Below are 13,439 nucleotides of genomic sequence, written 5' to 3' on the forward strand. Positions count from 1 at the left end.
TAGAAAACTTTAAAAATACATCACTTTCTATGCCATAAAAACTGTGGGACAATAGCCAAGTTATGGAAACAGCCAAGATGCCCCACTACTGACAAATGGATTAAGAAAATGTGTTGCTTATACACAATGGAATTTTACTCAGCCATGAAGAAGAATGAAATCTTATCATTTGCAAGTAAATGGCTAGAACTGGAGAACATCATTCTGAACAGAGGTTAACCAGGCTCAGAAGACCAAAAATCGTATGTCCTCCCTCATATGCAGACTTTAGATCTAGGGCAAATGCAGCAATGTTGTAGGTCTTGGGTCACACGCTAAGGGGAGAACACAGACGGGAGGAATAGGGATAGGTAGGAAACCCAAAACTTGAAAGTGTTTGATGTCCCCACTGCAGAGGAGCTAATACAGTAACCTTAAAGTGACAGAGGTCAATATGGGAAGGTGATCAGGAACTAGTGAAAAGGTCAGGCGAGATGAATCAATTTGTAACACATTTGTGCATGGAAGCAATGCTAGGAATCTCTCTGTATAGCTATCCTTATCTCAACTAGCAAAAACGCTTTGTCTTTCTTATTATTGCTTATGTCTTCTCTTCAACAAAATTGGAAAAAAGGGCAGAACAGGTTCTGCCTGAAAGCGAGGGGGATGGGGAGGAGAGGGAGGGCATGGGGCGCAGGGGAGAGAAATGGCCCAATGTATGCACATATGAATAAATGAATAAAAAATTTTTTAAAAACTGTGGGATACTTAAGGATAAATCTAAGTCATGAATGACCTTATAAAATGTAAGAACTAATGCATTTATTTATAAATAAATGTGTATTAAAAATAAGTGCATTGATAAGACCAATTCATAATGGGAAACTCAGAATCATAAATAATCCTCCTTGACAAATCTGCACACCCGTAACAATTGAAAAATCAATAAAATCTTAATAAAGCCGCAATGATTAAAACAGTGGTTTATTGCCAAAGTTAGATAAATGGACCAAGTTAATAGAAAACAAGAGCCCAGAAACACCTCTGTAATTGTATGGAAACTGGATATGAAGACAGAGGAGGCTTTATAAACTAGAAAGGGAAGTATAAACTTTTCTTTCCAAAAGATGCCAGGAAAACCAGTTACCAATATGAAAATTAACTAGAGAGAATAGAATGTGTTCTTAACCATAGGTTAGGGAAGGGCTTCTTAAATAAGGCAATAAAACATGCAAAGACTAAATTTGCCACATTTAAATTTAAAAACTTAAGTGGTAAATATTACAAAGTAGATACATGGGTGTTTTCATTCTTGATATTTTTACATAAAAGTAAAAAGATCCCGAACCAAAACTAAAAATGTATAAAATACACAGGCATAAGCCTAGTATGAAATGTGTAAGACCTTTATGAACAGTTATTAAAATTTTATCCAGAATATAAAGGACTCAAATAAAATGAGGCTTATCATACTAATGGAGGAAAATTAATTATGAACAAGTCTGTTATCCTTAAATTAATGGATAAACTAATGCAACCCCAATCAGAAGAGCAAGACAGTTTTAGTGAAACTTAATAAGCTGATTCTACAATTTGTTCAGAACAAAAATGCACAAGAACAAGAAAAAGAAGAGGAAAAAAAAGAAGAGGGACTTGCCTACCAGTGGCAAAATACAATGCAAAATCAAATGACTGTGCAGCGTGGCTGGGAAAAAAGACTTTAGATTCAGTGTCAACTAAACAACACAGCATATGACAAGTTGAAACCTGGAATTTCAAACTGGTGTAGGAACATGGAATCTTCACTAATGGTGGAGACAACTGCCTTTTCACTTGTTTGGGAGGCAGCAATCATAAAAAACAAATATCCCATAGAAAATTAGACAAATACTACATGAGCAGGCAAGGTACAGCAGAGATCTACAAATAGCCAACAAACTGGAAATGTTTGGTTTTGGTTTTATAACAAATCAGGAAAATTCAAGTTAAACAAGGCTATTTTCGATCATAAGATTCGTTTGAAACAACCTACAAAGACTGGTTCTACCTCCTGTTGGCAAGGGAATGGAGAAATGGGTCCCTTAATGAATTGTGAGTTGGAAGGAACAATTTTATCACATCCATTGAAATGAAAAACTACATCATTTAAACCCAGCAATTCAATGAAATTCAACCTGTATTATAGAAAATACATGTAATGTTAAAGTTAGATGCAATAGGGCAGTAAAATCCTATTAATGTAAATTAATAAACAAACTAGCTGTTATAATACGGTCTCCAAAAGACAGAGGTTTAACCAAGTCACTAATTTATTTCACTCTTAGGTAACAGGTCAAAGACAGCAGTTCAAGACTGGCAGGCCAACTTCTCCATCCTCAATACTTGATCTCTTTCAAGAGACTCCAGGGTAGGCTGAAGTTCCTATAGCATCCCAGCCAGCAAAAACAGGGAACGTCAAAGGGCGCACACACCCCAATTCCTTGTTTAAAGCCCAATCTGCAAGTTTCACTCATATTCCATCACTCAAAACTTCGTCGTGTGGTTACAACTATCAGGGAGGCTGAGAAGTACAGTTGTTGGCTGAGCAGCCACGTGTCCAAGTAAAACTCAGGGACTGTATTAAAAAGAAGGGAACATGGATACAGCAGCAATCTGTGCCACCTGTTGTGAAACACAGGAAGACAGCCTGCAGAACACACTCTGCACAGAGTCCTGGCTGTGGGAAAGGAGCGAGAGTCGTGTGGGAGTGGTGAAGCAGAGTATTGCTAGAAAATTTTTAACAGTGATGGTAGTAACTAAGAAATTAAAAATATTTTACTTTTACACATCTAACATGTTAACTATGTTACATCTATTTGTATTGTACAAAGTATTTCAAGTTCCAAAAATTCTACTATTTTATCTAAACGAATCAGTTACTCTGTATTGTTTAAACTCTTCCTCTTAGAGTGTTGCTATGTAGCTCCATCAGGAGGTTGGATGCCCACGTGTACAGATCTCTATGCTGAGACACACCTGTTCTGGAATACGGCAGGACAGCAACCGAGCTGGAAAGAGGGCCACCTTGCACTTACAGCATGGCAACCTGTGACAGTTGTATTTTACTCAGTAGGATTAGGTTTTAACACTGTAGGTGTGCTTCCCAAGTGCTTCGTATTAGTGAACCAGGTCGGTACTTAACCCTGAGGTCGGTCCTGTGCCCCCTGATGGGGCGAGGCATACTTTTCTTATAGGCTGATTATGAAAATACAAATAAACAAAGAAACAAACCCAGAAACAAACCCGTCACGAATTTTGGCTCCCTGCTAAGCTAAGCACTCAAGTTTTAAGAGTTACTGATCTGTTTAAAAATCTCTTTGATGAGAGCTTTAGATGATGGCAAAGTGAAGAGAATAATATAATCTTCTTCCCTCAACATATATGAGCTGAATTAAAAACAAAAAAATAAAACAAGCCAGAATCCAAAAACGGAGAAAGAAAATTCTACCGGAGTCATGACTCTGGCAGGACATCTCTCTTGTTTAAGGAATCCTTGGCTAAAGCCATTCAAACAACCTCAGAACGAAGAAAGCCAGGCAGGCCCATGTCCTCTAACCACAGCCACACACAGCCCAGCAGACTTGGCCACTGCCCATACCCTTCCTGTCAGGGTCACAGGAAAAAGCAAACAGCAGACCTGGGCTCAGCTGCCCATCTGAAGCATGAGCAAGATATAAGCATGGGAGGGAGGAAAGCATAACACAGAGAAATGAAAGAGGAAAAATCACAAGCCAAAGGACTCTCACCCAAGAAATGCACCACAATGTGATGCCTACAGAAGAAATTTAAAGAATACAATATATTTAAGAAAACAAAACTTAAGAGATAAGTTGGTAAAAATAACCACAAAGAAGGAAATAACGAAAAGGAGGCTACAAAAACGCCATACCATCACAACCAGCATAAACACCGTAACAAACAGACTCATTTAAAAACCAAGTCACCAAAACAGTGTCACAATGAATGCCAAAGTCAGAGAGAGATGAGCACAGTGGAACAGGAGATAACCCAAGAAGAGATAGCAGTGCTCATTTCCAAAACAAGTTGGCACCCTCAGCAAAGCATATCCACAAACTAAGCAGTGAGGGTTCAGACACCCATGCGAGCATGTGGACGGAGGACCGTGAGCAGTCGCTCTCTGGTGACAAGGAGACACCAGCTGCTGGCTGCACACATGCACCTGTGTCACTTCATGCACTTGCTTTTGTTCTGCTTGAGTTTCTGTCTTATGATAACAAATTCCGTTTTCCTAAAACCAAAAGTCAGTGTCAAGGGGGAAAATATGCCTGCTGTTTAAAGTACGGCCAGAGTAAACTGAGCACAATTTTCCACAGATACACACCATATTGTTTATCCCACATTATTCATGCTTTACTAATAACAACGCCTGCTGGCTGGGGATTCATACCCCACACCCCCCAAAATCTGCCAATTTAACAGTACTTCAAAAGGATTATTTAAAGGCAAGTAATATGATTTGACAGAAAACAAATCTTTGTGTGTGTGTGTGTGTGTGTAGTAAACGATAAACTGAAACATCTGAGAGTTATGCTTTAAAATACTGCTGTTATCAGATATTGAAATAATTTATTGAACAGGCCTGACTAAAAATGACATGTTTCCAGCACCAATAAAAAGAACTTAGATTTCTCTTCTACACACTTCTAAATGCGCAGTAACGTGTTCCCTGACAGCATCTTTTGGGTAAAGGAACAAAGGTGCTCCAAGAAGCAACTGTTAGGTCCCTGATTTTATAGCATAATTTGCAGTGCCAAGAAAAAAATATCCATCCAAGTATTTTCTTTTTAGTTAACATTATTAAAACGTTCCAATTGTGGAAAAGAGATCCTTCTTCCTTGAAATTTTAGTTTTGAGGTAGGTACTATTTAAAGTAAACATCAAGTGCAGCCAGCTTCCCTCGACAAACATGTGATAACTAATCACAGGACTAATGATCAAAAATTTCCATTAGAAAAAAGAATTCAAAGTCTAGGGAGCCATATCACTCAGCAGTATTCTGGCTTGAGTTTCCAAATCCCTTCACCACTAGAAGTTCTATGAAAAGTGCACAGATTTCTCAACAGTTCTCGAAAGACACAAGACTGTGATGTGGACAGCTTAGATTCAAACTCTTGAAGTATCTCTTGAGTGCTGGCCTGGCCATCTACATGGGCCTGAAAAGCAATGAAGTTCCTCATTTCTACCAGCAGATCATCGTGTTCTGTGGTAGAGGACGGCAGGGCAGAAGCCTCTGGAAGGTGCCCGCTGTCACTCTCCAAGCGCTCTGGCAGAATCAGGTGGTTTCTTGCTCTCATTCTGGCCAAGAGTGAGGAGGAAGTAGGGGCCCCGGAAGAAGACTCTGCAGCTTCTATTTTGCCACTGAAGTGCTCAGGTGCGTGATCTTCTCCCTCTTTTTTCACAACGCCATCCTGGAAAAAGAAGACCACTGCACTGATAAACTGTATTTCTCACTCATGCCTCCACTTAGTTCCTCAAAGGCTGGGATGGGGGCACAAAATAACCTAGGTGCCAGGCAGTGAAGTTGCAGGAAAAAGACTGAGACTCCATCTAGTGCCAAGGGAAAGGAGGACAGGCAGACATCTGGGTCTGGCCAGTGTGGAACATTTCCTAAACAAATAAACAGAAAGGAAGGCAAGTCAGGCATCCCTGGGCCCCACTCCAGTCTAAGAGTAGAGGGAGCAGCTGCACCCGAGAAATGTCTCTGGGAGGCCTGAAATGGCTTCAGTGGCTGTGGGCTCATCCTATACTTCCTTCCACAAGCACCTATAAGATAAGGAGCAGATCATCACTGGGCCTCCTTTTCTTCACTTTCTGACCTTACACCTCAGGTGGGTTTTCCTAAAACCACAACACAAATCTAACGTGGGAAGGACCTCAAACTCCTGCAGCTAAAAGCACAGAATATGGGGGGCCAGAAAGGTTCACCATTCCTAACGTGTTCAATTTGAAGTTGGAGTCCAAGCCTAGGAGTTTTCGAGTTTTATCATGAATACACCCTTCCTTAATCAGAAAGACAGAGCACACTGAGTGGTGGTTTTGGCCCAGTTTCACTCCCAAGGCACCATGGGCAGCTGCAGATCAGGGAGAGGTGAGCACTCTGCCTTGGCAGCTCATCATGGACAACTCTGAAGGAGAGGACTGACACTCCTCTCCCTGAACTTCCTAAGGGCAAAACAGAGTAACTACTGCAGAGTCTGTGTTTTAAGAAGTTAGCTGGCCCTGTAGACTGAAATGAAAGCACATCACAAGCCAGAGCCAACAACAGAAATGTCGGGTGTCATGTGCTGACATGCTAGCAATAAACACTTACTTCACATATGCAATCTAGTGAATTTTTCCTGGACATTCAATTAAGGAAGTCCCACACATGGAAAGCACAAAGGCTACCCTATTACCTACCTGGCATTTTTCTGCTGGAGACATTGAAGAAGGACGATGAACAGAGAGCTTAGAGTTCCTCTTCTGACCAAATCTACTCCTAAATAAGGAAATAAAATGTTAGCTGCTATGACAGAGATCAAAGTACTCTTTCAACAATTCAACTCTCCCTGGAGAAACTGCTGTCTCCATGGTAAATCTTGCATAGTCAAGTGTTTCTGCAGTATCACCTTGGATCGCTAAGCTCTGCTCACCTGGGAAGTTCCATCTTGGAGTGAGACCTTCCTTCAGCACATGATGGCGACCACCCTCCCACCACCTGTGTGGGAAGGCATTCTGAAAGGGCATTCTGAACAGCACAGTACTTGCTGACTGCTGTAAAATGGCTGATAATCTTATTAAAGCTTAAACATTCTATAGCTTTTATTATTTTTAACAGTATCTCTCAAACAAAAGAGATTGCTGTTCCCCCTGAAAAGCTGGCTCAGGAAAGCAGGGGATGAGATTGAGAAAGAAGGTAAGGGAACAATGGCATTACCCGTATCAATCACTCAATTCTGGCCAACACAATGCCTCCCTGAGGAACACCTGTTACTATTGGAAAGCAGAACGTCTGACTTACTGCCGACCTTAACAGTGTGGCCTCCCTGCAAGCATGGTAGGGAGTGGTCTCTTACTTTATTCCTGCTGGTGCACCAGAAATCCCCCTGTGGCCAGTCCAGGTGGGAACACCAGACACTGCCCCCAGACACCGCTGACGAGAGAGCCTCAGGGCTTTCAAGGCATCCTGGGCCACTCGGTTGGCTTCTGCCTCCACCAGCACATAATCTGGGCTGGCTCCATCCATGATGGCGTCATGTTTCACAACGCTGTGCACGCCCACTAACAAGAACAAGGGAACAGTGACAGTGCTATGTCAGTTTGTGCATCTGATACTCTCCTCCTCTGTAATAATCCAGTGTCATGGGAGATAAAAAATAAAAAACATTTTAGCTGCTATTTTTCAGGTGGCTGTTATAACCCAGGAATTTCTGGAATAAATGCTGTTTCTATTCAACACTACCTGTCAGGGAAAGATACTAATTATTCCTGTTTTCAAATAATTGAAGGAAAGTACTTGCATCACAACTTTAACATTTACCCTCTTCTCTGCTACCCAAAAGAAAGGCAAAAAATCTCTTAATAAATCCTCCAGTGAGAAGAAAATTATAAACCACAATTACAGAATTTCTAGAAAATGATCACAAAAATGCTACATCTCAGAATCACTAAGATACATCTGATACAGTGATCAGTAGAACATTTAGTATTTACATAAATAAAAATAAATTTCCAAGTAGAAATTATTTAAAAAAAAAAAAAAGCCTGAAAAATCCCTACCAAAACACAACAAAAACAAAGCACCTGGAAGAATGTAATAAAGATAAAAACAAAAACTAATGAGGTAGTGAACAACCATGGATCCAGTTTAGTAAGTCAAAATCATAGCTTACTGAGGGGAAAAAAACCCCTCATAAAACAGATAACTCACTAGGCTTGACTAAATCAAGGGGGAGGGGGGAAAATAAATTTACAGAATTTTAAATGTCAAAGGGAAATTATCTTGAAATAGAAGCAAATTTTATTTTATTTATTTTTTTTTCATTTTTCTTTTATTATTCATATGTGCATACAAGGATTGGTTCATTTCTCCCCACTGCCCCCACCCCCTCCCTTACCACCCACTCCACCCCCTCCCTCTCCCCCCCCTCAATACCCAGCAGAAACTATTTTGCCCTTATTTCTAATTTTGTTGTAGAGAGAGTATAAGCAATAATAGGAAGGAACAAGGGTTTTTGCTGGTTGAGATAAGGATAGCTATACAGGGCATTGACTCACATTGATTTCCTGTGCGTGGGTGTTACCTTCTAGGTTAATTCTTTTTGATCTAACCTTTTCTCTAGTACCTGATCCCCTTTTCCTATTGGCCTCAGTTGCTTTAAGGTATCTGCTTTAGTTTCTCTGCGTTAAGGGCAACAAATGCTAGCTAGTTTTTTAGGTGTCTTACCTATCCTCATCCCTCCCTTGTGTGCTCTCATAGAAGCAAATTTTAAAAACCGTTCCAAGACTACTTTGTATAGTTGTAAACAAATTTGAAAACTTGAGGAAATAAATATAATTTCCTAGGAAAACAGAACAGTAATGTGGAAGAAACAAAGTTGCTGATGAGCATAGTACAGAGAAGCCGTGAGGCCAGTATCATTTATGAACTTCATGAGAAGATACCAAGTACAACATTAGCAAACAGAGTTCAACAGCAGTGTAAGAAAACCTAGGTAGGAGCTGTTCTAGGAATTCAAGGTTCATCCAGTATAAGGAAATTCATTATCTGATAAGCCCTACTATGATATTGGTTTCAATATCACCCAAAGACATTGATCTCTATAGATGCTGAAAATGCCTTTGACAAAATTTAATATTCATGCCTGATAAAAACACTTAAAACACTGAAAAGTGATCAATATATCCTTAATATAACAAAATATATATCTTAGCTTTAACACCAGAAAATACTTCTGGTGGGTAAACACTAGAGGTTATTTTCACTAAGAATGATAAAGTTAAGATGCCCATTTCCTCAAATACTTACTATGCTGAAGGGTTTTTTGTTTTTGTTTTTTTTTCTTTTGGTGCTGGGGATGGAACCCATGGCCTCATGCATGGTAGGCAAGTTCTCTACCACCGAGCTAAACTCCTCCTCTTCTTTTGGATTTTGTGTGTGTGTGTTGCAATACTGGGATTTGAACTCAGGGCTTCATGCTTGATAGGTGCTATACGCCTTGAATCATATCTCCAGCCCTTTTTGCTCTGGTTATTTTGGAGGCAGGGTCTTGCCTTTTGTCCAGGTCAGCCTAAACTTGGATCTTATCCATTCCAGCCTCCTGCATAGCTTGGGATGACAGGCATATGCAACCTTGCCCAGGAATTTGTTGAGATGGGGTATCACTAACTTTTTGCCTGGGCTTGCCTCAAACCATGATCCTCCTGATCTCAGACTCCCAAGTAGCTAGGTTTATAGGCATGAGCCACCAGCGCCCAGCTTCTTTCTGAAGGTTTTAATGATCATACACCTAAAAAACCCCAGAAAAATGATACAACTTAAGCAAAATAATTCAGAAAACAATAAACATAAAATTAACATAAAGAAACCTTCCTATTCACAAACAATAGCCAATAAAGGATACAGTGGTGGGGAAGACTCCATATGCAATAACAAAAAACACAAAACAAGAATAAACCCAAGATGTGTAAAACCTAATGGAGAAAACTATACTATTAGGCTTTAAAAAATGGAAAGATATCTTCTGCTCCTGACAAGAACACTCACTCCATTCTTCTTAATGTATATACTTACTGCAATTTCAACAGAAAAACCAATAACCTTTTTTTTTTAAATGAAGCTAGACAAACTGATGATACTGAAGTTCATGTGGAAAAATGAACTTGCATGAACACCTGGCTCTCTAGCTGCAAGTCTGGTGCTGAGGCGAAACAGACAAATCAGGGCTTGATCACAAAGTCTAGAAACAGACCGGCTACATATGGAAATGTACTATTTGATAAAGGTGGCATCTCAAGTCTCAGGAGAACAGATTTTAAATAAGTGAAGCTAGAAAGGTTGGGGAGTTACTTGAAGTGATCTAAATGTGGAGAATAAAACCATATACATAGTACAAGTATAATACATTCTTCTATTACCTAAGCATAGAAAAGGCTTTCTAACTATGACACAAAGTAAATAACAGATGGCCATGTGTGGATGCTCACATCTGTAATCTCAGGTACATGGGAGGTGGAGATCAGAGAATTGTGGTATGAGGCTAGCTGGGGGAAAAATTCAAGAGACCCATCTTAACCAAAGGGGCACGAGTCTGTCATCCCAGCTATGCAGGAAGTATAAACAGGAGGATGGTGGTCCAGGTTGGCCTGAGCAAAAAAGAAGACCCTATTCCCAAAGTAAGTAAAGCAAAAAAAAAAAAAGTGGCTCAAGTGGTAGAGTGCTTGCTGAGCAAATGTATGAGGCCCTGATTTCAACCCCTAGTACAACCAAAAATAAAATAAAATAACAGATGGTGATATTTTTAAAATAACATTCTCAGTACAAATTCACTATGTGAAGATATTTACAACATATATATATAAAAAATCAAAATAAATAGGAATATTAAGAACTATTTAAAAATAGAGGGGAAAAAGGGCGAAAAATCTGATTACAAAATGGGCAAAAAGCATGAACAGATAATTCACATGAAAAAAAGAGAAAAAGATAAAAATGGCCCTACAACTGTTGCTCAATTTCCTTCAGAGTAAAATAAATGCAAATCAAAATGATGCAAGAGTATCATTTGTCACCCTTTGGACTGGTAAAGACTGAAGTGTAACAGTGTCTTGGCAAGGCTGTGGGGATCCACATTTGCATACTGCTGGTAACAATTTCACCTGACATAAACTTGATGGAAAAGTTGGGCATTAGCTCAAAAAGAACAAAAAACAAAATCCCTGCAAATACATTTACCTTTTTTTGGGGCGGGGGGCACAGGGACAGTCCTGAACTCAGGGTTCTGTGCTTGCTAGACAAGTGCTTTACCGCTTGAGCCATGCCTCCAGCCCTGTGTCTACCTTTGATGTAGTGATCCCACATCTAAGAATTCTCTCTTAAGATGTTATCTCTTAACAGTACTAAAAAATAGGTACAAAATTATTTATTATAGCATTGTGATCAGAAAAATCAGTAATCTAAATGCTCAAATGTGAACTATAGTATGTCCACACAACAGAGCAAAAAAAAAGGAAGGCCAGGCATCAGTGGCTCATGCCTGTAATCCTAGCTACTTGAGAGGCTGAGATCGGGGGAATAGTGGTTAGAAGCCAGCCCGGGAAAATAGTTCAAGAGACTCCCATCTCCAAAACAACCAGAGAAAAATGGACTGGAGGTGCATCTCAAGATGTAGAGTACCTGCTTTGCAAGTATGAAGCCCTGAGTTCAAACTCCAGTCCCACCAGAAAAAAAAAAAAAAAAAAAGAGGAAGCTATGAATTAATATGGAGTGACTGTCAGGATACGTGATATTTTTAAAAAGAAACTGAAGAACTGGGTGCTGGTGACTCATGCCTGTAATCTTAGCTACTCAGGAGGCAGAGATCAGGAGGACTGCAGTTCAAAGCCAGCCCAGGCAAACAGTACGTGAGACCCTATCTCAAAAAAAACGCACCACAGAACAAGGGCTGGTGGAGTAGCTCAACATGTAGGCTCTGAGTTCAAAAGAAACTGTCAGAGAAATTATACATGTGTATACTTACTGTCACAAAAAGAAACACAGGAAAGGGCTGGTAGAGTGGCACAAGTGGTAGAGCACCTGCCTAGCAAGTATGAGGCTCTGAGTTCAAACCTCAATACCACAAAAAAGAAAGAAAGAAAGAAATGCAAGAAGTAAATGCCAGAAATTCATGAGATCGAGGAAGAAGGGATGAGGATACAGGTGACACTTCTCTGAGTATACTTTTTTGTGTAATTTTGACTTTTGTAACATTAGTAGTGTTATACACTTGAAAAGGCAAACCCCTAAAATGGATACAAAAACAAACACACATTAACCTAAATCACAATCCTGTTATCAACTGTGATAGACCGATGAAGGGAGGGAGGAAAAACAGAACCAACCCAAGAAACATTTAAGTAAAAAACCTTCAGACTAAAGATGAAAAGAAATATATTGAACCCTTGTTAGTATGGCTGTTTTCTGTAGTGTGCAAATAAATCTACATTGGGAATGATGCCCAACAATTTTTCACTCTTGAAAAAAGGAGTCACAAATACATGTAAAGGGCTATATGGTGTTGCATTAAAACTGGATATAACAGTATCAATTCATTTTCTTTTGCTTCATCTGTCTTACTGGGCTATAACTGACACACAGTGAACTCTACCTACATAAAACTTGATGCGACTTGACATGTGCATACCATGATTGCAATCAAAACAATGAACATAACCACGATGTGCAAAATACTCCCTGTGCCCCGTGATAATACCACCCTTCTACCTCCTGTCCCCACAGTAAAGATGATCACGTGGCTAGTTTTCTTTATTCTACTGAGGGATCATCGCTGCTGTTTTGGGAAGATATTTTCATGGTTCTCAACATATCTTTGTTTCTTTGTATATATCTTTTCTCCTGGGGTAGTTTCAAGATTTTTCTCATTATCATTTGCCACGTCCTTTGTTTTTTTGCTTGGGATTTATTCCCTTTCTCATATATGTGGGTTTATAGCTTTCATTAATTTGGAACATTTTTTTTACCATTATTTCTTCAAATTCAAATATTTCCCCTCCTTTTTGTCCTCCTTCAGGACCCCAATTTCCATTATATAAAGCTGACTGACTTGCCACAGTTCACTTAAGTTCTTTTCTGAATTCTCTTTCCCACTGTGTTCCAGTCTGCATAGTTTCCATTACAGGTCTTCAAGTTCCCTAATGTTTTCTTCTGCAATGTCTAATATGCCTTTAATCTCATGTAGTATATTTTTCACATCAGACACTGTATTTTTCATCTCTAGACATTCAGTTTCAGTGTATGTACATGTATATGTTCCATGCCTCTACTTAATTTTTTTTTCTCCCTTAAAGACAGGATCTCGCTACATAGCCCAGGCTAGCCTTGAACTCTCTATCCTCCTGTGTCAGCCTCCCAAATCACAGGAGGAATTGCTGGAATTACAGGCATGTGCCCTACACTTGTCTCTATTTAACTTTTTGAACAGATTGAAAAGTTACAGTAACTATTTTAATGTCTTTGCTAATTGTAACATCTGTGTCATGTCTGGGTCCATTTTTATTTATTTTCTCCTCATTTTGGATATTTTCCTGCTTCTTTTGTATGCTCAGTAATTTCTGATTTGGTGGCAAACTGAATTTTTTCTCCATGGGTGCTGGGTATTTATAGAGCCCTATGAAAATTCAAGTGGGGCTGAAACAGTACTAAC

General features: G+C 39.5%; 1 protein-coding gene across 2 annotated transcripts in view; it reads right to left on the reverse strand.

Moving 5' to 3' along the window:
- Nucleotides 1–947: 947 nt before the first annotated feature.
- Ercc6 (ERCC excision repair 6, chromatin remodeling factor) overlaps nt 948–13,439 on the reverse strand; it is an 80,122-nt gene continuing 67,630 nt past the window's right edge. For both annotated transcript variants that reach the window (XM_020160123.2, XM_074079407.1), the window contains 3 exons: nt 7,095–7,299; nt 6,439–6,517; nt 948–5,447 (listed from right to left, as the gene is read on the reverse strand). In XM_020160123.2, coding sequence (XP_020015712.2) covers nt 5,025–5,447; nt 6,439–6,517; nt 7,095–7,299 — 707 coding nt within the window. In that variant the 3' untranslated portion in view covers nt 948–5,024. The remainder of the gene's footprint in view (nt 5,448–6,438; nt 6,518–7,094; nt 7,300–13,439) is intronic.

This window comes from Castor canadensis, chromosome 7, assembly GCF_047511655.1.
Source record: "Castor canadensis chromosome 7, mCasCan1.hap1v2, whole genome shotgun sequence".
Lineage (NCBI taxonomy): Eukaryota > Metazoa > Chordata > Mammalia > Rodentia > Castoridae > Castor > Castor canadensis.